General features: G+C 44.1%; 1 protein-coding gene across 1 annotated transcript in view; it reads right to left on the bottom strand.

Moving 5' to 3' along the window:
- The window catches only part of ATXN7 (ataxin 7), a 98,555-nt gene extending 77,459 nt beyond the window's left edge, over positions 1-21,096 (bottom strand). The window contains exons 1-2 of the mRNA XM_081106097.1: positions 19,785-21,096; positions 19,508-19,576 (exon numbers count right to left, since the gene is read on the bottom strand). Coding sequence (XP_080962223.1) covers positions 19,508-19,576; positions 19,785-20,088 — 373 coding nt within the window. The 5' untranslated portion in view covers positions 20,089-21,096. The remainder of the gene's footprint in view (positions 1-19,507; positions 19,577-19,784) is intronic.
- Positions 21,097-25,969: the final 4,873 nt, after the last annotated feature.

The following is a 25,969-nucleotide window of genomic DNA, read 5'->3' on the forward strand; positions in this document are numbered from 1 at the left end:
GAACCGACCTTCTGCTCGGCGGTTCAGAGTTGATCTATGAACCAGGTCAGGGCACATGCCCAGGTTGTAGATTTGATCCCCAGTCGGGGGCATGTAGGAGGCAGCCAGTCAATGATTCTCACCATTGATGTTTCAGTCTCTCTCCCTCTCTCCCTTCTCTGAAATCAATAACATATATTTTAAAAAATGATGTATGTTCTTTCTGAAGAGAAGGCAAAAGGCTGTAAGGAAAAGGGGACACTGGGCCAGTCCCTCACAGCAAGAGAAAGTCATGAGCGCCCTGCCTCTCTGGTCTTCAGGGGCTCTTCCTTCCTGACACCCTAGTGAAGGCCAGACGCCCTATAAGCATGGTGTACCCACAGCTATTGCTCACAAAACCTTTATAAGAGTTAAGTTACAATTTTGAGTAATTAAGCTTCATGCTTTTTTGCCCTCCACCTTTTCTCAGGAGATGCTTACAAGTAAGTAACAACAAGATTATCAGTGGAAACAATGTTAGAACTTCTAGTATACATGCCACTGATGGCAGCTTTAAGGGCCAGCTTCTTTTAGACCCCTTTGTGCTGCACTTTAATTTAGCAGTTCTCTGAAACAGCAGTGCGTACTCTCCCATGCCCATTTGATATTCAATAACTATATTTAACAAAACCAATGCACAAGCAGGCTCTTCCTATGTCTCCACACAAGCAACACCTGGCCAGTGTTTTAAAACTAGAACCCTCTCCAAATCTTAAACTGTGGGATTTGAAAAAGATCAGGTGTGTGTTCTTTCACTGTGGCTCTTCTCTTTATTTCACAGTGCCCAGATACATACAAGAATGATGGACCAGGCCTTCCAGGGAAAGCTACGGACGGGGCTGCACATACGGAGATCTTATTACAAGACCAGAGGCCTGGCGCCCTGGCACAGTCCAGGAGCCCTTGGGGGGTGTCCGACTGATGACTTAGGCCGCTCCCCTTGGGCCTAAGCTGGCAGTCGGATATCCTTAGTGCTGTCGCCACTGCAGCTGCGCTCACCAGCTTTGAGCAAAGCTTCTGGCTGAGCCGCGCTCTCCCTGTGGGAGCACACTGACCACCAGGGGGCAGTTCCTGCATCAAGCATCATAGTGACAGGTCATTCCACCATTCAGTCGATTTGCCTATTAGCCTTTTATTATATAGGATATTTTCATCAGGTGAATAGGAACTTGAGTGATGATGCCAAACCAACCACTTGCAAGACATATTCCCTGCTTACTCCCTAATTACCTTTTCATAAAACTGACAGCACTTAAAATTTCCTGGGGATTTGGAAATAAAAAAAACTTGTTATCTTTTAAAATGAAAAAAATGTCACTGAAGAGGGCCTTGTAAATTTCACCAAAATCAAGCATTAAACTCTGACTTCTCAAAGGAATCAGCACTGCTTGAAAAAACATTAAAATATACATTAAGATCTATTTTTCCTGTTTAAAAACAAAAACAAAAAACACCCACCAAAAAACCCCCCAGATTATGTCCAATTTAGTCATAACATTTTAAAACCCTAGATTCCTGCCAAAGGCTACTGAGCAGGTAATTCCCAGCTCCTCTGGATGGAAGGGGAGCCTCTCAATCATTCTCCACTACTTGTCAGCTGCTTCACTAGCATGCAGTGTGAAGCCACTGTGTGCAGAGCAAAGACAGGATGCTGGGAGGGGCTTTCATGGCCAGACAGAGCAAGCTGGCCTGTCCTTCAAGCAAATTCCCATTTGCCTTGTGCCAGTCCTGTCACACGTAGGCAAGACCACAGTAATGCAACATGACCAAAGCAAAGAAAAATATCTGGTGGAAAGTTTTGTTGTTTTAACCTATTTCCCTTCTGGAAAGCACCACCACAAAACAAGCAAAGATAGGAGAAAAAGAATGAGAAGTCAGATCAATCCATTTCGCTACTTAATATCAACCAAAACGTGGTTTAGTGAATGAAATAGTAAATATTAGTGACTTCAATTTTCAAAAGAAAGACTCCCGGATAATCTTGGCTTACATATCAGGCATTGTTATAAAAGGTTATATTAGCTATGTTTACCTTCTCAGCTGAAGACTCTGTCCTAAAAGGTTAGCATACATGTCACTTCCCTGTTACACTTCAGAAATTTCTAAGTTTCAGCCAACAAGCTATGAGGATTTACTTTCTGAGAGTTAAGCATTTCTCCACCAGGCATTCTACAAATTATACTCACTATGGATTTTAAATGAATCCTTATATGGCCTAATATAGGATTTTAAGTCTAAAGTCTTCAGACAACTCCTCCCCTTTCCCCATTAGAACTTCACTGCTACTGCTATTCCCTAAAACATCAACGGAGCCATTTACTTGAGTTTAAACTGCTCTCTGGACTATGCATCGATACTTGACTTGTTTGCCAGTATATCAAAGCCTATTCCACGTACCCCCTAATGAATGGCAGCTCAACAAGCAGAAATTAGCTTGTCAATAATTGGACAAACCAGGGAACGGCTTGGGTATCATCCAAACCAGAAACTGCAGTTTTGCCACTTATAAACTGTGTGATTTGGGGCAAGTCAGCCTCAGTTTTCTCATCTTTAAAACGGGGATGCTATAAGAAAGTGCTTCACAGTACTGCATAAGGACTGAGTGAGGCAATCCATGTCAAGTTCTTAATGCCGTGCCTGACACATAGGAAGGACTCAATAACGAGAGCTATTATTACTATTACTCACTACCAGGTATTGGCTATGATGCTTAGTTTTTCAAGTTCTCAAAATATTTTTAAAAAGCATTTTCCCACTTAAATAAAATGGGAATGCAAACCATTTAGCTATCAGGATTGGACACGTCTTCATAATTCTTAAATGCCATCTACCAGAATCCTGTATTTAAGGTGCTATTTTTATTTTCAAATTACTGATGAGGGAAAAAATGGGTCTTTGTGAAATTACTGCAAAGATTTACCTGGCATTTGATGATACTCGGGCTTACCAACTTTAGTAATCTATCAGGATGGTTTGGTTTTTAAATTATAAACACATTAATTGTTTTATTTGTTACCCTGGTGTAACTACCTCTTCAATGAGAAGACTATAATTCATGGATACTTTATAAACTCACACAGCACAGATTATTTTCAGCAACAGTTACCAGATTTTAAGAAAACATCTACCAAACACAAGATCATTTAAAGAAATAGTCATCACAGCTGCCAGTTGACAATGAAAAGCTCATCAGACATGGGTCAAGTAAGATAAGAGGAACAGAAAGTGTAGCACACAGAATCTACAGTAAACTCTGGGCCTGCCTCCAGTGTAGTAGTTCATCAGAGTAGACAGAAAAAGGCCTAGAAGTAGGCATAAAAGGAAGGGAGAAAATAAATTTCCCATTCAGAGGCCGAGAAAAGCACAGAGTTTATCACGGGAAAGAAAACCCCGGTGATGTAACTGAGGGATTTACTAGTAGACACATTGCCACTTATTTGCACATATCCAGTTATTCTAAAACCAAAACCCATTTCTCTCTTCACAGCATATTGTTACTCAACCAAAAAGGGTGCTAGAACTCTGGAAACAAAGATAAACAATGCTCTATCAAACTTATGTCCAACAAGGGAATGAAATGATATTATAGTGACCACCCCCCAACAAAAAGCTGAAGAAGATCATTAGTGGGTAGTCTATGCTGTTTTCCTGATCTAACTCAATTTTGCAAATTTAGCCAAGACCTATGTAAAAACCTGTCCTAATACCTTCTGCGCAGCATTTATACCCCAAATGTAACACTAATGACACATTTTTATTAAGAGTGATGGCCTGCTTTATATGGACACAAGATACTAATGAACAACTTTTGATAAAGGCTATCAAAAACATAGTGATGTGGAGGACTCTTTTAAGAAAGTGACATCTAACCTAAGGAAGGTTTCAGGGCAGGAGAAGCAGCAGTCCTGCAAGGGGTCAGAGGTGAGAACGAGCCTAGTGTGTGAGAAGAACTAGGAGGCCAGGGTGCCTGAAGCATGGAGGGCAAAGGGGAAAATGAAAGGTGACAAGGCTGGACAACGTGGCAGAGGCCAGACTAGGCAGAGCCTGTGGACCACAGTCAAGGAACCTGGATTTTCAAGGGGCTACAAGGCCCCAGGTGATCTGCCTCCCCAACACACTCCCGACCCTCAGCGTCTGATTCCTGCTGCTATCCCCCCTTACACCCTTGGGTTTGCCGTCCCTCCTGCCTGAAGGCTCCTTCAGGATATCCACATGATTCATGCCTTCATATCCTACAAGTCTTGGTTCACAAAACTCCTCACCCTATTTTAAACTGCATTCTTCTATCCTTTATCTTTCTCCAGAACACCCATCACCTCCTAACATACATACATACATGCATACATATATATTTTTCCCCCTTTTCCTTTAGAATTATTGCCTGCTTCCCACACTAAAAGAGAAACTCTATGAGGGTAATTCTAGGAAGTTGGCTGGTTTTTTTTTTTGTCTGAAAATTAGAAAAATACCTAGAACAAAGTAGATGCTCGATAAATGCATGCTGAATAAATGAATGCAAACAAAAAGAAACCATTAAAGGGTTTAATGGGAAGAAACAACCCTCATCGCCCTAGCCGGTCTGGCTCAGTGGATAGAGCGTCGGCCTGCGGACTAAACGGTCCCGGGTTCGATTCCAGTCAAGGGCACATGCCCGGGTTGCGGGCTCAATCCCCAGAAGGGGCATGCAGGAGGCAGCCGGTCAATGATTTTCTCTCATCATTGATGTTTCTCTCTCTCTCTCCCCCTCTCCCTTCCTCTCGGGAATCAATTAAAATATATAAAAAACAAAATGAAAAAACAACCCTCACTTCCTCAGTTTATCATTACCTACACACCTGAGGATTTCTCATCAAGGAGGGAGGCTACATCCATGCCCCACTGGCTCCAACTTCTAGTCTGGTAACTACCAATTCAAGTTGCACAGTGCTAAAGCTCACACTCCCAAAGCTCGACCTCAGGACAAAGCACTAACTCCTTTGGGATGACTTGCTCCCTGCCTCATCCAGCTCCATTCCTGCCTTCCACTACTCAAGCCCGAGGGCTACCGCCAAGTTTCAGACTCCCAGAGATGTCCCCACCTCAGAAGGTGCTCCTACACCACACTGGCTGACTCACCCATCAAGGCTTAACAAAAGCTCCAACCCCTCCTTCACCTCCTCCAAAGAGCCTTCCTTACATGCCCTGCTTCCCCCTCCTGTCTGATAGCACTCCACCTCAAGTTGTTGAGATTCCCAATTTTGGGGCTCACAGGACTACCATCCAACGCCTCACAAGGAAACCTGTATTTTCTTCTAATGGCACTGGGAGGCCGCTAAGGACATGACAGCCTGCTTACTTTGGATAAAAAGACACAAAATTTTTCCTCCTACCCTCTCTCAACTTCTAACTCCCCTCTTTCTTCATAGAAATGACAGGAAAAAACAACCTACCTTATCTTCCCACAATTCCCCATCTCTACCTGCAACCGATAAGCATGCTTGGCCTCTTATTACAAAAGAAGGGAGTCTCAGATTGTATCCAAAACTGACACATCCACTTGGGCTCTGAGTCCTATTCTCTTTCCAAATCGGTATTATCGCCGTGATTATCCATTTTCTCACGTGTTCAATCATTCCTCACTCCTGAATCATTTCCAAAGTAGACAAACATGCCCTAATACGATAAAGTAAATAAAATTAAAACAACAAAAAAAACTTCCCTTTATCCATGCCCCCATCCTGCCATTGCTTAATTTCTTCATTCTCTTTCAAAGCAAAACCCTTTGAAGACCTGCCTACACTTGTCCCCTCCACTTCCTCAGCGTCAGTTCTACGGCCTCCTCCCATCGGGCACCTGCCTCCTCCACTCTCCTGATTAAGGTCATTAAGACCTCTGCACTGCCAAAGCCAGAGATGAAGTCCCTGGCCTGGCTTTACTTAACCTCACAGCAGCATCTGACACAGGCAATCCCTTCTGACGAAAAGGGTTTCTTCTCTCAACTTCCACACCACCACACCCACCTGGTCCCCTTCCCCCTCTCACTGGAGGGAGACTCCTCCCCTCTTTTGCAGATTCCTCCTCACCACAACCCCCTCAAGGAGGGCTCAGCCCTGGGCCCTCTTCTGTTCTTCATGGACACGCGTATCTTAGAGCAGTGGTTCTCAACCTTCCTAATGCCGCGACCCTTTAATACAGTTCCTCATGTTGTGGTGAGCCCCAATTTCATTGTTACAAATTAAACATAATTAAAGCATAGTGATTAATCACAAAAACAATATGTAATTATATATGTGTTTTCCGATGGTCTTAGGCGACCCTGTGAAAGGGTTGTTCGATCCCAAAGGGGTCGCGACCCACAGGTTGAGAACCGCTGTCTTAGAGGCACTCACCCCACCCCGCTCTCTCCAGGCCCTCTATACAGTGATGGCGTGGCCTCACCCAGTGTCTCCAGCCCCGGCTGCTCCACCAAGCTCCAGACGGTGGATTCAGTTGCCCACTCCACAGCTGCACATGAATGCCAAGCACATCAAACACAGTGTGGTCCAAACAGAGCTCCGGACCGGACCTCCATATCCTCTGCCATTCCTCAGCTCATTAAATGGTATCAACTCAGCTCCCACGCTTCAGGTCCCCTAACTTTCTGCCGCATCCACATCCAATCTTCACTAAATCATGTCAAGTCCACCTCTAAAACATATCCTTACGAGGACAACCTCTCTGCAGTGCCACTGCCATCACTAAGATCGAAGTCACCATCCCCTCCCACCTAGTCTTTGGGTATCTATACCCTCCCCCGAATCTATTCGCCATACAACAGCCAGTGGCCTTAACACAAGGCGAATTAAATCAGGCCTTTCCCTGCTGAAGCACCCCACTCTCCCCGCCGCCAACCTCGCCCCAGGCTCTCATTACACTTAGATCAGGGGTCCTCAAATTTTTTAAACAGGGGGCCAGTTCACTATCCCTCAGACCGTTGGAGGGCTGGACTATAGTTTAAAAAAAAAACTATGAACAAATTCCTATGCACACTGCACTTATCTTATTTTGAAGTAAAAAAACAAAACGGGAACAAATACAATATTTGTATTTGCATGTGGCCCGCGGGCCGTAGTTTGAGGACCCCTGACTTAGATCTTTGATCACAAAGATCCTGATCTGACCTCATGCCTCATTTCCCGCCACTCTTCTCCATTTCCATCTCCGAGGCCACGTATTTACTTGCCCCTTCTGCTTGGAACACTTTCCCCTCCTTCCACACAATTCGGTGGCCGTGGTTCTCTCATCATCCAGATCTCAGCTCAAACGTAAAGTTCTCAGAAAAGCCTTCCTGATCATGTCAGCTAGAGCCCTGCCTCCCCACTCTCAACTTACTAGCCTACTTGATTGAGTACTCACAGTCCTTGAAAAATGTTTGCGCATTTACCTTGTCTCACTTCACTGAAGGGCAGGAGCGCTTTCTGACTTGTGTCACTCTATCCCCAACACTCATCAGAGACCCTGGCTCTCAGTGGGCGACTCCATAAATATCTGCTAACCAACAGCCTGCCTCGGGGGTTAGGGCTGTGCCTTTTTGCCTTGTTGGCAGTTGTGGCCTCAGACTCTAGTCCAGCAAGCGGCACAGAGAAGGTGCCTGTCAAATGCTTGTGGGACAAAATCTAAATGAATGAAGGTGAAACAGCCAGAGAATTCTCAAGGCAGGAATCACACAGGACAAAATATCTTGAGGCCTGCCTAATGACAGCGTCTGAATCTTGTCAGGAAGCGAAATGACCTAGCTGGCAAGTTGGAGTCCTGCCTTCAAGAAGTGCTCAAGCATCTACATGGGTTTACTTGATCAAATACGAAATGCCCGAAGTCCACGTCCTGCAACTGAAGATTCAAAATTGGTCCCAAGTGGAATTATATAGAATGATGACTTTCATGAATATGTATGAACTTCAACAACAACAACAATGTTTTTCCCCATTAAAAAATCTGTCTACATAGCTTCCAAACAGAACAAGGTAACTTAAATGAAGAATTGACTCAAGTTAAAATAGCAAATTTCCAAATTTAAGAGGAAATTTTCTAAATTCCCTCATCACACAGGGACTGCCTATGAAACCCCCAGTGACTACCACAACACATACATAAAATCAGGTATCTGCCTGGCCAACATGGCTCAGTCGACCTATGAACCAGGAGGTCACAGTTCCATTCCCAATCAGGGCACATGCCCGTGTTGCAGGCCTGATCCCCAGTGTGGGGCATGCATGAGGCAGCCAATCAATGATTCTCTCTCATCATTGCTGTTTCTATCTCTCTCTCCCTCTCTGAAATCTATAAAAATATATATTTTTTTATAAATCAGGTATCTTTGATTCATTTCCCACCTTAGTGAGAATGACTTTATTCTGTTGGCTATAATTTCCTTTCTTGCCCAGAAAAAGAGGTTTGTAAAAACACGGCAAGCAGCTCTCTAAAGAAACACAAACTACAGGCTTCCAGAGGAGGAGCAGGGCAATTCTACAAGCAGGAAGGTAAATACCTACACGGGGCTTCTCTCTGCAGGTCCACAGAGACAACAAAGAGGAAATAAAAAATGTCAATTCCCACTTCTCATTTTTACTAGAGTCCAAGAAAGCTTAAAACTGGGGTTCGTTTGCCACTCTATTTTCCTAAACATGCTGCAGTTTCCTCACTGTCTACTGGTTGCCTGCTAAAGGAAAACTGGCATTGCACTTCCTGCTGCTCCCCTGAAAGTTCTGGCTGTCCACTTGATTAGAGGCCTGCTCATAATACTGTCTTCTCATTATTAAAATAATCAAATAAGCAACTATCATTTGTTGAATTACTGTTAGACACTGTACAAAGTGCTGAACCTGCATTATGCCATTTAATCCTCCCAAACACTGTGAGGCACCACCATCATCCCCATTATACAGGTAAGTTAACTGAGGCTGAGCAAAATTATGGAAATTTCCTGAAGTTATTCACGTAGTAGAGATAAAATATGAACCCAAATCTGTTTTAATTACGAAACTAAAGTTCCTAGTACATACTGCCTCCCTCTTAAAGTTGCCTTTTGCAAACCTACCACATGGAACCCGTTTCTGCACAACACCCGCTAATAGCACATAGAAGTGGGATAGCATGGAAGTTACTTTGGGAAGCTGATTTAAGGCAGTGTTTCTCAAAAACCAAAATACATACTGCTTTCCAGAAAGTTTACATACACATACACACACACACACACACACACACACACACGGAGAAAAATAAGGACAATGCAGTAAGTCTTTCCTAAACCTAAACTTTCTTCAAATTTAAAGGACTGTCCTTTATTCCAAAACACTGGCCCTCTATTTATATGGTGGTAAGAATTACATGTGTCTAATTATATTTATTATAAAATGCTAGCACCTCTGTTTGGTCCTCGGTTTGCTGCAGAAACTTTTTGGCTTCTAATATAAAAGCCCAAGGACCACTGGCTAAAAGCATTCTTCTTTTTTCCTCCTGCAATATTTGGATTTCAGAACTGTGGGAAACATCTGTATAACCTGGGAGGGGAATATTTCCTGTGTTAAGATTGTGAATCTAATTGATAATACACTATTACTTTTTCCTTGCCATAAGCTTATATATAAGAGAAAAAGCATTTCATGTTAGCAGGGTCTTTATTATAAAGAGAAACAAGAACATTTAACCTAGTTTTATGTTAGGAGTGCCTGAAATGCAAAAACCATTCTTCTCTTTCTCTTGCTCATTTATAATATTCCCTGCTGTACAAAATGAATATAAATGTAATCCTCTGCTTTTCTCTCAAAAGTACAGTAACTCCAACTGTTAAGTCTACTAACAGGCTTCCTTTTCTCCTTAGAAGTTCTATCAATAAATACTTAATAATCAGAGGGGCACATTTATTAGAAATACTGCCATAAACTTTGAATAGCAATGCGATTAAAAGCAATCTTGTACTGAGAAATGCTATTTAAATAGTAAAATTTCACTTCTCCTTTTTTAAAGAATTTTTTTAATGGCACAAATCCCAGATGATTGTTTGCTATCTTCTGCAACCTTATCTTTTATTTAATCTTTTTAAAAAGCCAATTACTTCCAATGCAAACTGCAGGCTTCCCCTCCCCGTAAATACACACACACACACTGGTGGCCCAGAGCACGAAATTCGTGCGGGGCGGGGGGGGGGGGGGGGTGGTTCCCTCAGCCCAGCCTGCCCCCTCTCACAGGCTGGGAGCCCTCAGGGGATGTCCTACTGACAGCTTAGGCCCGCTACCTCTGCGGGAGGCGACCAGGCTGATCAGGGGAAGGCGCAAGCCCCATCACCCCGCTGTTGCAGCCACTGCCAGCTATTGCAGCCACCAAGGTGTTTTCATCAACACAGACTCCAGTCCCTTCACCATGAAAAAATGACAACTTTCTGTAGGCATTTTCAAGGTATAGCTTTCATAGGATGTGACATTTCTTTCTTTCTTTTTTTATCCTCACCTGAGGATGTTTCCATTGATTTTTAGACAGCTTGGAAGAGAGAGGGAGAGACAGAGAGAAACATCAGTGTGAGAGGGACACTTGGATTGGCTGCCTCCTGCATGAGCCCTCACCTGGGCCCCGGCCAGGGAGGAGCCTGCAACCTAGGTACACGCCCTTGGTCATATCAAACCCAGACCCCGCAGTCGGCAGGCCGAGGCTCTATCCACTGAGCCAAACCAGCTAGGGCAGGATATGACATTTCTTAGCACCTCCAGCAGCGGACCTTTGTTTTTCCTCCAGGAGTGAGGTGGAAAAACCCTAGATCACGTTCTTGGATTCTTATAACACAAGTTACCAAGAACACTGCAAGTGGCAGCATACCGGGAGCTTAGCCAATGCGCGGTCAGAAAAAGTGTTTACGCTTGAACTGGTTTGGCTCAGTGGATAGAGCATTGGTCTGCAGACTGAAGGGTCCCAGGTTTGATTCCTGTTAAGGGCATGTACTTTGGCTCGGGGTACATCCCCAGTGGGGAGTGTGCAGAAGGCAGCTGATCGATGTTTCTCTCTCATCGATGTTTCTGACTGTCTATCCCTCTCCCCTCTTCTCTGTAAAAAAAATCAATAAAATATATTTTTAAAAAAAGAAAAGGTGTTTCCTCTGCAGCTCATGTGCAGAGAACCCCCTGCGTTGTGTCCACTGGGTTAGGGGTGTGTCCCCGCCACCGGGGGTGGGGGAGCATGCCCCCGAGGCCGGCAGCCAGCCCCACATTGTGGGCGCCAGGCTGGGGGGCGTAGCCTCAGGCTGCCGCTTGGCGCACACACAAGCGGCCATGGGGCAGGAACATCCACTTGGCGCCTGCGCCCGTAGGCCCAGAGTGGCCGGGGGCATTTTGGGACCCTGGCCGCTCAGGGCCTACACGCAGGCCTGCAGGCTAGGAGCGGCCTGGGTTCCGAGGATGTTCCCGGGACCCAGGCCACTCGTCGTCTGTGCATGCAAATTAACCCGCCATCTTTGTCACGTTACTTTGCATACTCCTGATTGGCTGGTGAGCATAGCAGAGGGACGGTCAATTTGCATGTTTCTCTTTTATTATATAGGATATATACACATATATTTTTTTTTCTAGGACTGCTAAATACAACATATAGACAGTTGTAAGGCATAGCAAGAAAAAGGCTCTGACATGTTTACTTAAAATTTCTTTTTTTTTTTTTTAATAAAGGTCAGTATTTCTAGCCAAGTGTAAGGAAAACAAAGGTCACAGCAACCTGCTCGAGCTCCGGAGAAGCGGGCGCACATTCCGGATGGGTCAGCACAGCAGAGGTGGGGCGTGTGGGCTGTGGGGTTAGGCAGATCTGGGTTACAGGGCCTCTTACATGCTTTGTGATCTTAGTAAGGCCTCTCACTTCTCTGAGCCTCAGTTTCCTCCTCTGTAAAATGGGAATAATGGTAACATCTAGACCAGTGATGGTGAACCATTTGAGCCCAGTGTGTCAGCATTTTGAAAAATCCTAACTTAACTCTGGTGCCGTGTCACATATAGAAATATTCTGATATTTGAAACCATAGTAAAACAATGATTTATATTTTTGATATTTATTTTATATATTTAAATGCCATTTAACAAAGACAAATCAACCAAAAAAATGAGTTCGCGTGTCACCTCTGACACGCGTGTCATGGGTTCGCCATCACTGATCTAGATGAAAGGACTGCTGTGAAGATTACATGAGGTCAAACCTGTGCTGGCACAGAATAAAAATTCTCACCAAATTTAAGCTGTCCACATACAGGAACATTGTGAGATGTGGACACGAGGAAGCAGGATGTCCTTATAAGGAAGAAGTGAAACAATGTAAGATACAGGTCATACTCAATAATGATTCATGAATTCCTTACACTTCCCTCCTGAGATAAGAATGTGCAAGAACTAATCAAAACTAAATGGAGCCCTAGAGGGTCTGGCTCAGTGGATAGAGCAGTGACATGTGAACTAAAGGGTCCCCGGTTCGATTACAGTCAAGGGCACTTGCCCAGGTTGTGGGCTCGATCCCCACTGAGGGGTGTGCAGGACACAGCCGATCAATGAGTCTCTCTGATCATTGATGTTTCTATCTCTCCCTCTCCATTCCTTTCTGAAATGAATAAAAATATATATTTAAAAAAAAACTAAATACAGTACAGTTAGGAACCCCATCCGACTACTGCAGGTAAAATGCATGTTTTCCATTAACTGAGAAGCCTTGGAGGTTGAGGAGCTCAGCATGGATTGTGTCAGGCACTGCACTTTTCAGCAAGTCTAAGCTCACTGTATACTTGCTTCATCAATCAAAATGCAGATTTGTTTCTTGGTGAATCCCCTTATAATTCCCAAACCTCCAACAGGGTTTCAGCTTCTCTAAGCCAGCACAATGGCAGAAATTCTGAAGAATGTGAGCTCCATAAACTTTTAAAAAGCCCATAAAAGTTCTAGATTCTTTCACTAGGATATTTATAAACCATCAGGAGCTTAATAGAAGCCAAACAACATCTTCACAGCCGAAGGCTCTTGGAAGCTGGGACAGTAACAGCTTTGTTGATGCTTTCATTTGCTTTGTCCTAAAACAGGTATATATGCCCAAGGAAGTGGCAGTGAATGACAAAAGCAAACAAATATAGGTACCTTCTTATACAAAATCGTTTCTTTCTCCTTCTATTTCTCTCTAGCTCGACATATCTCTTCAATATTGAATAAACTTTTGGTTTAAGAATAGATTTTACTGCCGAACCGGTTTGGCTCAGTGGATAGAGCGTCGGCCTGCGGACTCAAGGGTCCCAGGTTCGTTTCCGGTCAAGGGCATGTACGTTGGTTGCGGGCACATCCCCAGTAGGGGGTGTGCAGGAGGCAGCTGATCGATCTCTCTCATCGATGTTTCTGACTTTCTATCCCTCTCCCTTCTTCTCTGTAAAAAATCAACAAAATATATTTTAAAAAAAAAAGAATAGATTTTACTATTTTGAAGATTCACCCTCTCAAAACAAAATTCAAAGAGTACTAGAATCAAATTCTGTAGAATGAGTTTCCCTTTGTTAACCAAGGGATCCATTAGAACAAGGACAGTAAACTTTTTCTGTAAAGACCCAGGCAGCCTGTTCTGGACTTGGTGGGCTGTAAGGTCTCAGTCCCACCTACTTAACTCTGCTATTCATCCTATGGAGACAGACATAGACAATAAGCAAATGAATGGACGTGGCTATGTTCCAATGAAACTTTACTTATGGACACTGACATCTGAATTTCATATTTTTCATGTCATAAAATAATCATCTTTTGAGTTTTTGCTTCAACCATTCAACAATGTAAAAACCATTCTTAGCCCTAACTGGTTTGGCTCAGTGGATAGAGCATCGGCCTGTAGACTGAAAGGTCCCAGGTTTGATTATGGTCAAGGGCATGTACCTTGGTTGCGGGCACATCCCCAGTAGGAGGTGTGCTGGAGGCAGCTGAATCGATATTTCTCTCTCATCGATAGTTCTAACTCTCTATCCCTCTCCCTTCCTCTCTGTAAAATATCAATAAAATATATTTTTTAAAAAACATTATTAGTTAGCCTGCAGGAAGGATTTGGCCCACAGGCTGTAGTTTGCATTAAAATAGCTAAGGTGCCACAATCAGGAGAAAGACTTCCTGCTATAGGGGAGTCTCTCTAGGTCTCCAGGGGGGTAAGGGGTGGGGGAGGGGTGGGGGGGACTCTGACTTCTAGGTTACTGCTGACTTTATAAGCAGAGAGTTTCCTATAGGAATTGCCAGCAAGGGTGCTGTCACTGCAGCCCTAATGTTCATCCAGGTGAGCATCAAGTGTGGGCAATCTGCAACAGAATCACCTGCGTACTTCTTAAATGTGTATTACTGTGACTCCGATGCAGTGACCTTGGATCTCACTGATTTCTGTCTGAGGCTCAGTTTCAAACCCCATTTGAGATACAGGCAGTCTGTAAGCACTGTCAAGCACTCATAGGGGAGATGAGAAATGGCAGCCTGGCGTGCCTGAAAAGAAGGTGCAGAGCACTATAAGGCTCCATTGTGTAGGAGACAAGCTGAAGTCCATGGAAACATAAAAAAGAAAACCAAAAGAAATGATATGATGTCTGGGATGTCCTTCAAACTAATTCACTGTGGGGAGCTGGGTAGAGATGAAACAAGATTGGGCCATGACGCAGTTGTTAAAGCTGTGTGATGGATAAAAGGAGGCTGGCTCAGTACAGTAGTTTCTCTATTTTTATAAATTTCAAATTGTCCATACACACACACACACAAAAGAAGGGGAAAATAGAAAAGAAACCCTAGAGAAAAATAAAAATGCTCTTAACTTCAGGTAGAGGGTTTTATGCCTATAATGTAGTTACTTTAGCAGTACTTCACACAAACATCCATGTATTTTCAGGTAACTACAAACTATTTTTTTTACCTAGGAAAGAAAAAAGTGGTATTGTTACGTTGACTCAGTCTGTGTTGATTGAGGCTAACCTACCTCCTCAGTCTGTTCTTTTTTTTTTTTTTTTAAAACCTAACTGCCAGTAGGTGCCAACCAGCCTCTTTTCCATCTTGCCCTAGGCTCAATTATGTCCCTGTTATTATGAGAAAAAATCACCTGTCAACAAGTGTGGACATCAGCCTGGGTTGTCATCTTATGCCCTTACCTAAATATCAGAGATAAGAGAGGTGATGTCCTGTCTGCACTCTTTCAGGAAAGTGTAAATGGAGTGCTAAACTCAGGACAGACAGCAACAGGACCTGCGGAAAGACAGCCTCTGGCCTCCCCAGTGGCCATAAAGCACACCTCTCCATCCACAGACTAAGTCACAACACAACAGAAAATTGGTCATTTAAACCCCTCATCTTTGAGTGACTCAATTCAATCTTCAGGACAGTCCAATGCATTCATTTTGGGGGCAAATATTTACTGAGCAGTGTGCAGGAGCTAAATCCAGGATAGGGCAAAAGTAGGTTTACAGTTGTGAGCATGCCAAACCGAGTTTATTCTTGCATAATTACTTATTAATTATTATTTTCCATAGGAACAACTGTAAATGTACTTTTGCCCCACCCTGTATATGTCAGTCAGCCATGCCAGTGTCCTCTGGGAACTAACACTCTAATGAAAGCCAACATATAATACATGCTTTCACATGGCGATAGGTAGAGTGTCTGGAGAAGAAAAGGATGGGCTACTTTGATATTGTATAACAAGCTGAAGAGAAGTTAGGGATAGCATCCCAAAGGAAATGTTATTTTCCAAAAACACTGCTGACACCCACAAGGACACCATATAGGTGTTTGTTTTGTTTTTTTAATTTCCAAGAAATTAAGGCACTTAATGTTTTCATTTTTAAAGGCTCCCAATATGTTCAGGGACTAATACAGAAACCCTAATTAGTTAACTTACACCAATTAAGTTCATCTAAATATAATTTTGTGGACTCTAGAATTTCACAAATCACCTGAAAAGAAAGGTATTATCTTCTGAGTTCAGTCATTTGAAATAAGTCAAATGTGTTATCAATCTTTTTCCACCAAAATCAACTGTACAATCAACTAATGTTACAAATTAGAAGAAAACAAGGCAATACAAGTATGAGGATGAAGATGAAAAACAGGCTGACCTCTGAAAGATAACGGAAATCTTATCCTAAAATGTGCCTACTTATTAATTGGAAGAGGGAATGATATATCAGCTAAACCTCAAATAATCTCACTTCCATATAAATCAATAATTCCAAACTTTCTCACAGCTATAACCATTGGGAAGTCTTGCCATGAGGAAACTGGCCAAAATAAAGGATAAGAGGAAAAAAAGATCAAGGCCTTAGGTTAGCAATTTTAAATCTGGGGACTTGAGAATCCAAGAGAAGAAGTGGATACTTTCCCTAGAAAGTGGGCATATATACTATTTTGCATACAATTTCAGGGGAACTATGACCCCCTGAAGCCCATTAAAGTGCTGGATTAAAAACCCCTGACCTAGATAAATATCAAATTAGGAAATCAGGTCTCAGACTACCAGCAGTTGAAAGGGCTGTAAGAAGCATACAGTAATTTTCAATACATTATCTAATTAAATTGCAACCCCTACAACAACCTTGGGAAGTAGGTATTGTCTCCTTTTACAAAGAGGGAAAGCTAGAATCTGAGAGGTGAAAGAACTAATTCAAGGTTAAGCATCCTCCTCTCACACCCAGATTTCTAATTCCTAGGTCCTCAATTATGAACTAGAGGAGAATTCAAGAACTCCACTCCATATTTCAAGACATCTTCAAGATGGAGAGTCGCTGACTTTTAGTACAGTCAAACCTCGGTTCTTGAACGTCTCCCATCTGGAATAATTCAGTTCTTGACCAAGTTGTTCACAGAAAAAAAAAAAAAAGGTCTCGGTTGTCAACCAAATCTTCAGTTTTCAACCTGACAACCTTTTCATGCTGATATCTCAGTAAGACAAAAAAGCTTCTTTCAGGTAACAAAGGAAAGAATGCTTTTGCTGCTGGTTAAATTGAGGATTAGCACAATTTTAAAACATAAGGAAGCCATCAAGAGTGCTAATGTTGTAAGGGTGTGAAAGTGCTCACAAAACAGCAATCACAGGCAATTGAATAAGTAGAAAAACCGGTGTTGATTGGATAAAGGAAAAGCAGTTAGCCAGTGATAGCATTTCAGAGGCAGTGATATATGAAAGTTCCCTTAAGGCTAGTAGGGGGTGGTTCACCAAATTTAAGAAGTGTTTATTTATAAATTAAACAGCGCATTAGACAGGTATTGTATACTATAAGAATCATTTGGGGGTCTGGAGTGGGTTTAATTCAATTTACATTATTTCTAATGGGGAAAAATGATTCAGTTTTCAAACAAATTGCTTCTTTAACAGCCTTCCATTAAGTTCCAGAAACGAGGTTCCACTATACTTCATACGATCAAGTTATCTACACATTTCTTCTCAATTTAACCTCATTGACGAGAAATTTAGTATGGATGTAATTCCAAAACACCTTTTCTTGGTAGGAAATAATGTAACCAAAGACAAAGGATAATTGTCTAATAATTTTTGATAATTTTTAAATGTACTTTCATTTCTTAAGCAGTCTGATATAAGCTCTTTGTTAAAAAAAAACACACAAAACACAAAGGCCCACTGGATGAGTGCTGAACCTTCTGATGATTGGATTTTTAAAGTGTCCCAGATGAATCAAGATCTGACTGAATTAAAAACTTCAGTCTCTACTCCAAACAGGCAGGCAGAGTTTCAGATGAGCTAGCCACTTCAGCATCCCCTGAATGGTTAGAGCGGTTTAAAAAAATGGCACCCCGAACAGTCCCGAATAATTTGATTGGTCAGAATCACATACAACCAAATCTATTACTCCTCTGCACATCCAGATGGTAGTTCAGAGGTCTTAGATCTTCATGGTCAAACCTGATAATGAATATTTTCAGCAGAAAATAACAAACACAACAGAAACTGCGTCCAGGCCACTAAATTAAATGGGTCTCAGTCCAGACCCAGTTGCCCAGTGAAACATTTACACACGTACTCATCCTCTATAGAGAAATTACCAATCATTAGCGTGCTGCTTTCACATAGATTTAGAAACCCTCTATGGGAAATGTATCCACACCCAGAGAATGAAAACTACGAACAGGTGTAGGTCAGGTCCTTAAAGCTCTACTCCAACTGCTTCCTACGAGAGTTGCCACCTAGTGATTTTAATTTTTTAAGCCCAGGCAAGCTGCCAATTCAACACTAAAACCGGACTAACAACTGACTTTTCCTATTGCAACATCACCAGCAAGTCCTGCGCTTTCCCTCTTTTTCCTTTGCTTGCGAACAGCAATTCTCATTTTCAAAATCAACTAATTTGCTCTACAATCTGTTCCAATAGGAAGTTCTCAGAGAGCTGCCAATGGAATTACTCTTCCTCCTAGTGCCAAGAGGCCAACAAGTGGCCAATTCAAAAAACCAAAACAGTGGATGTGAAGAAAAGATCGGCACTAAACACAATAAACGTGAAGACGGTAACAACGGGCCAACTCTGGACTTTAATATGTCCCACTTGCCAAAGTTCTACCTATTCTCGTGCTCTGGGCAGTAACTATACCAAAATAAAGGGCTACGTGTGAGAAATAGAACTGCACAGGGGAACATAAACTCGGTATTTTGGATACCAGATTCCGCTCAGGGCCTTGTCCATAGCGCCACTGAAACCAGTAACTGGACCCGACCCAAGGTGGCCTGGCCTCGGAAGGTCTTTCTGACCAGTGTGCCCAGGCCTGGCACAGGCACTGACTAGAGAGCAAATACGACTACTTAACCAAACAAGACAAAAACACAAAGGAAGTCTGAAGGAAGTCTGACAGTTTAGATGGCTGACCTTTCAATGGGAGGCACACCTTTACCTACAGATACTTCCCTACAGTATTCTTCTACCAAACAGTTTTATTAAAAACTGACCAATAATTAGACTGTTTTCACCTTTAGGGCACTATATACACTTGTTTCACGATATGCTCCCACCCCTCACCCCGCCCCCCAACACACACCTTGGCAGCTCGCAAAAAATCTGACCAACCGCTCCTCAGGTGTGATGATCCTGTTGAACTTTTGTAACTCAAATTCCATAAAAATAAGGCTGCACAGGTAACGCGCCATCTTTTTTAAAGTTCAAAATTCATTTGGATTGCCAGCAGAAATTTGCAGGTGGCCAGTTTCCTTTCCAGAGCCCCGAACGCCTGTGCGGAGACGCTTTCGGAAGCGGAGAATTCCTTCCTCCCCGGGTCGGCCTCCGTCCAGGTCAGACCCGAACTCCCGCAGGTGCCAGCGCTCACCACTGAACCGCCGCCCCGCGCCAGGCCTCCCCCGAGGCTCCAGGACGCGCCCATCACGGGAAGCCCCTCGGAGACCAGGTTTCCAGACGCTCCGCGCGTCCTCCCGCTGCCTCCTCCCCGGGCAGCATCCTCGCGCCGGGAGGAGGGGCGGGGGCGCCGGCACGGAGCCTGCAGGGGGCTGGACTCACCTTCGCGACAGAGCCCCATGACTTCGCGGTTTTTCCCAAACTCCTTGAAACTTTCGTCCAATTCCGTCCCTAGGAGACACACACACAGGAGGAGGGAGGCAGGTCAGTGCGGGTGTGACGCAGGCTCACGCACGCACGGAGTAGGTGCGGGCACCTCGCTTCCCCCAACCGAGCGATAGCATCTCCGACCCCGCGGGGCTGCGCACCGCGCGGGAGGGGACCGGCCCGAGGGGGCGCGCGGGGGGGTGGGGGGGTGGGGCGGGGGACGGGCACTCACCGTCCTTCCCAGGAAGTTTGGAAGCCTCGACCCACAGATTCCACGACTGTCCCAGCATCGCTTCGGGACTGGGCAAGGGCCTGCGCTCCCCGACGGTCGCCATGGCGGCGGCGGCCGAGGTGGAGGCGGCGCCGGGGCCGCTGTCCTCCGGCCGTGGGCGCCGTGGCGGCGGCGGCTGCCGCTGGGGCTGCGGAGGCTGCTGCTGCTGCTGCTGCTGCCGGGCGGCCGCCGCCGCTGCTCCGCCCGCCGCCGCCGCCGCTCGGCGCGGCTCCCCCCTGACGTCATCCGCGGCCCGCTCCGACATTCTTTCCGCTCCTACAATGTAACAAAAAAGGGGGAAAAGAGTCGCGCGGGGGCCGCTTTTAAGGAGGCGCCGGGGAGTTCCGGCGGCGTGCGCGGCCCGCGGGCCGGGTGGGGCGCCTGACAGCCGCCCCGGCCGCCCAGCCCGCCTCCCCGCGGGCCACCCCCCGCCCCGGGCGCAAAGTCCGCGCCGCCGGCTCGCTTTCGCTTTCGCCTCCCGCGGCCCTCGGGGGAGGGGACGAGCCGCCGGCCGCCACACTCCGCGGCGCAGGGTCCCCTGCCTGCCTCTGCCGCCAGCCCCGGCCCGGAAGCCGGCGCCCGCCTGCCCGCCACCGCCGCCCGCGCCGGGGAGGCCCGAAACGCAGCCCGGCCCTCGGCTGCCCACCCTGAGGCCGCTCGCATCCCCGGCCCGGGCCCTTCCGTCCGCGCGTCCGTCCGAGCGGCGGCACCCGGCCGGCTCCCTTAAGCAGAAGCGCCTCCCGCCGCCTCCTCCCCCTCGCCGGTCCCTCCCTCTCAGCTCGCTCCGGCGAAGTTTGCACGTCAAGCCCCCGGAGTGGAGCCAGGGCGAAGTCGGAAACGCAACTACCTACTGAGGAGCCGGCGGCCCACCCCGGGGCGCCGCCGACTCTGGTCCCCGTCGGGCCCTCCGATCGGGGCCGGGCGCGGGGCGCGGGGCTGGTGCAGGGAGCACGGAACCCTCCGCTCCCGGCGGCCACGCAGCTGTCAAAAGCATGAATGGGCCGCGGCCGCCGGGCGTGCGGGAAACCGGGGCGGGCAGGCAGGCGGGCGAGGAAACGCGGCCCAGGTGACGTTCCGGTGTCCGCCGAGGCCGCCACTGGAGGTCACAGCCTGTGCCTGGGGGACTTGAACTTCTGTCCAGCAAAGAGGAGACCGTGCAATCAGTGTAAGATGGAGTGCAGGAGAGAGAAGAGGGGAACCCGCTGACAGATTTGGGAGACACTACCCCAAATTTCTCTGTTTCCCCTTCTATTTCTCCTGCAAGTGATTCATTAACCCCAAAAGTAATAAAAAAAAAAATCTGATTCACTTTGAAGTTGAGTTATTAGTCTCTCCCTCGTTGCTTAGTCAGGGCTGGAACACAGGGCTTAGGGCAATGCACAGCATTCCTAGAAAATGTTTGGAAGATACTGTTTTCTGTACGATTTAGTTCACTAAATTAAACACCTCTCCCACCACATACACACAGAGAGACCAAAGCTTTTGCTTCATTGATAAGGAAAGATGGTAAGAGGCTACTTTATGAAGAGCATGTGAAGATGTGAAAATCTGAAGGCTGGGACAAACAAGGATTTTGATCATGTTCACAGAGCAGTAATATCAGCACTCCTGTGACACGTATTGCGGCTGCCTGCTCACAGGTGCTTTCTCTAGGTAGGGAGGAAGCAAGTTTACTCGTGGGTTTTTTTTTATCTAGCACATCTGGTGTGACAGAGGTGGCTAAAGAAACAAAGTCCAACTTGTAGAAAAATAAAAATGTTTAAAGAAGAGTAAAAATAAGGAAATGTTATTGCACCTAAATTCAACAAAGGGCTCTTTTGAAAAGGGTTGTTTTAAATTTTAGATTCAAACTTTTAAAGCTTTAGAAAAAATATGTGATTTATTTTGAAAAGATTTAGAAATAAGTATGTAAACTTTTTTTCTGGATTTCATGCAAACCTAACTTTCAAAAAGTGAAACTATGGATGCTTCCTGTCCTTAGCTAAGAAATAGTAAAAACAAAATAACCAAAAGAAACAACTAAAATGATAAAGAACAATTTCTAAAGTTTTAACCCAATGAAAGTACCAATGAGAAAAACGCATGAGTAAAGCATGTAATTCCCTTGGTAACAATAGGGTTCCTAACTCTTGTCCCCCATGCAGACTTCTAATTTTTCATTCTTCCCAAATCACTGAAAAACTGTAGAATTACATAAAAACATCTAACTTCTGTTTTGCCTTGCTTAAAATACACAGCTTACGAATTACTTTGAATTTTATAATTCCACACTTAAGATAACTGAAAATTTGAATTTTAATAGCATTTGGAGTTGCCACTAAAAGAAAAGCTTAAGGCTACCCAACTATATAGATACCAAAGGGAGCTTGCCTATTGAATACAGACAGGGTGAGAAGGAAAATAGGGGAGAATGGCAAACGCGAAGTACAGTCCCACTTCCTCAAGGCACTGCTTGATCGCCCCCTTTTCACATGTGAAAATACTTCAAGATTCACTGATACGACTGCTAGCCGATGGGGGCCAATATGGCAATTCTCTCCCTATCCCTGCTACCTCTTTTTTTTACCCCTTCAAACTTTTTGATTGGTTTAGTAAAGAAAGCACAGCAGAGAGTAAAATGAAAAATACTAAGTATCTTCTTAGCATTGATAGTTATTAAATCATTATGAATACAGTTATCAATTACTGAGCACCTACTAGCATTGCCATTGATACTTTACTGCACTGTCTCAATAGTCACAATTGTATAAGGAAGAAGTTGTATTACTTAAAATTTACAGATAAGGAAAATGAGGGAGGACTCTGGAGTAAGTCCCTATGAATTCTTTCTGGGTTCATATCCTGGCTCTCCCATTTGCAAGCTGTGTAACCTGAGCCAGTCGCCGAACTTACCTACACCACAGTTTAAAACAGAGTTAAAGCCAGGCTTCTTCTGAGGATTACATGAAAATACCCATGGAAAGCACTTGGTATAATGTTTAACACAAAATAAATACTATAAATAAGTATCCTATATCAAGCCAAGCAACTCAGATCAATTCTTATCTGAGAAATTTATCATCAAGTTGAAGATGTAGGGACCAAGAGAATGGCAGGCAATTTCTGACATCTCTCTATCAATCTTTTCTGTTACAGCTAATACATTTTACCACACCCTCTTCATCCATAAGTCCTAACTCCTTCTAGATCAGGCAGTTTCTGATATCCATAATTGGTTTGGGTTTCCTAAAGGTTCGAATGAGTCACCAACAAAAGCCAAAACTGCTAGCCAAGCAAGTACAGTGCTCCAATACTCAAATTTGGGCAGCATTTAAAAAGTGCTCCTTATACAAAGGGCACTGTCTATAAACAAGAGTACAACAGAAATTCAAATGTGGTTTTACCTACCAGGCCATAATAAAGAGCCTGATGGCTTCTTGCCTAAATACCCCTCCTCTGTACTCAAAAATATAAAAAGAAAATGACCCAATACAATTTACATTAATGTAAGGTAATTATTTTAATATAGCAGTGTGCCTTGCATACAATCAATTGGTTCTCCTATCAGTACACTTCTGATGTTTTGTAGCTCGAAGGACCTTCGGGATCTGTCAGCACAGATAGTGGTATGTATCATAAGGTTTGAGTAATGAGGACTCAAGTTTTCAAATGGTTCCTGATTGCCTACCACACACCAGGCACTCCGCTAGGCACAAGGTGAACACAATATAGTAATTTCGCTGAGGACATGAGAAGAGTAAGAAGTAGGAGAAACATTTAATTCATCAAAATGCTCTTATGGAAAAAGCTGTAACCACCAATTAGATTGTTTGTGGCTTAAGAGCTAGGCCGTCAGAAGTGAAACGCTGCCAAGTTCTGAGCATTTCATCCCTTCCAGGGATGTATTTAAAATATGGCCTTACTTCACCATCCAAATTTAGGGATGTTCCCAGGAGGTGCCAAGGGTAACAAGGTCTCTCTTAACAAGAATGATTATTTGCACAACAGATTCACTGTAAATGTTTTGTTCAAACACCAAAGACATCACTAAGTGAAAAGAAAGGTTGATCTTTCCAGTTTTTAATTCCAGTTTGATGTAAAATGGCTAAAAATTTCCTAAAATTTTGTAAGATGCAAGACCCCATACAACCAGCCTTTTTATTTAGAAAAAACCACTGATCCCAATACAACATTGTAATAAACTTGAAAACCAGCAACTACAGTATAGTTATCAGTGCAAATTACAGGGTTGGTAACAGAGATTCTCCACTATCAACCCCAAAGGACTGCCTTCATTTTAGTAACAAGAAACTCGGATCCACTGAATTAGATGCATTGGCTTTGGTTTCTTGATTTCGTCCTAAAATTGGCTGAGCCTATGTTTGTATCCCCTCTCCCTCCTCTGACCACATCTCTCTCTTTCCTTCTTTCTTCTCCAGACAGAGCCAGGCTCTCTTCTGCATATGGGGTATGGCAGGCAAGACCCATTCCTAATTGTGCTCCCAGCAGTGAAATACCGTATCTTATAGACTGTCATGCACACATCAGTATTCCAGTAGAGGGAGAACAGTGGAAGGAGGAAATGGAATTTATCAGCTCAGTGGCTGGAATTGCTGACAATCAAGTGCAAAATTAGGAAAAATATGAAGAGCTGAAAAGAGGAGACTTAAAGATGAGGGTAATTATCTTTTTAAAGACTTAACCTGTACATGTATTCATTGTACACATGTTATCAGTTGCCAAGAAGTTCAAAGCTTTGTATTTTTAGTTTGTTTTCTTAATCATATTTGTGTAACTACATATACATTCTCCCAAAGAAACATTCACCAGTGATAGAAAACTGTTTGAAAGAGAAAAATTTAAAAATATACACATAAAAGGTAATAAATTATAACTTTAAACTGAATAATGCTCAAATAGTTCTAGGAATTTAATACTGGCCTGTTTTTATTAACTACTGACAAGCTTGATTTAAAATCTTCATTTAAAGCCTTCAGGTAAACAAGTTTTTAAAAAGTAGAGAGAAAGGATTAAGTTATAGAAAAGGAATGGAAAAGTTGGGCCAACATTTAGCTATAAAAAGAGGCTGACTGTTTCGAGTTCCAGTGCACTGCCTCAGATACAATAAAATGCAAAATTAAACACACTGTTAAAAATAATTCCGATGACACCTTTGTTCTGATACAGCTTTCACCGAACTGGCTGTAAATATCATCATCTGATGGGCCCATCAGTTAGAGCATGGATTCTAGAACCAATCTGCCCAGGTGAATCCCAATTCTACCACTTACTAGCTGTTAACTCTGGGGAAATCATTTAACCTCTCTGTGCCTGCTTCCTCATCTATGAGTGAAAGAGAAGTAACTACTTCATGAGAAGATTAAGAAAGTGAATATAAGTGTTAGCTATTATTAGCACCATGCCTGTCACATAGTAAGCCCAGATTCTAATCTCTCCATGTTACACGATCAGATCAGTCTGCAGAATGAAGCACGGCTTTCGCTATGTCAGTCCTTGCTCTAGGAGCTCCCCTGACCACTGAATTCAATAAAAACTTCTAGCACTCAAGGAGTGCCCCAGTCCCAACCCCTCTGGAACTAACTGTCCCCTCCAGCGGGCACTCTATAGTCCAGCCAAAATGACCAGTGCATAGCTTCAAACATGTTGTCTACTCTAGCTCCCGAGCCTTTGTTCATACAGGTCACTCCATCTATAATACTTTCCTCCCCTTGGCTGAAACCCTACTGTTCAATCAAGTCCCTCTGCAAAGTCCATGTCTTTAAGAAAGCATTTCCTTATCCCTCACATTAAGCATACAGGAACTCATCCCCACCCCTAAATCATCGAACTTCATGAACTGGGGTTAGGAGTACAAGGCTCTGAAGTCAAGGTGACAATGAGATGTATGCTTATTCTCCCAGAGATCAACAGTTTCGCTCCCAAGGTAAGGGTGTTATTTGAAACTTGGAACTCACCTCCCCACACACCATAAGATCTGTGGGTGCCAGCTCCCCAAGCTAGTCCACAAAGTGCGTTAGGGCTGAACTCTCAACTAATAGTGCAGGTGTACTGGTACAAGAGGGAAAGCTCAACATTGATCTTTCCTCCCTCTTTCCTCAGCAAAATTCCAGCTCTAAGTAAGGTCATAGAACCAGCAAACAAACCCA

Source organism: Myotis nattereri (assembly GCF_964212035.1).
Source record: "Myotis nattereri genome assembly, chromosome: 14".
In the NCBI taxonomy this organism is placed as follows: Eukaryota; Metazoa; Chordata; class Mammalia; order Chiroptera; family Vespertilionidae; genus Myotis; species Myotis nattereri.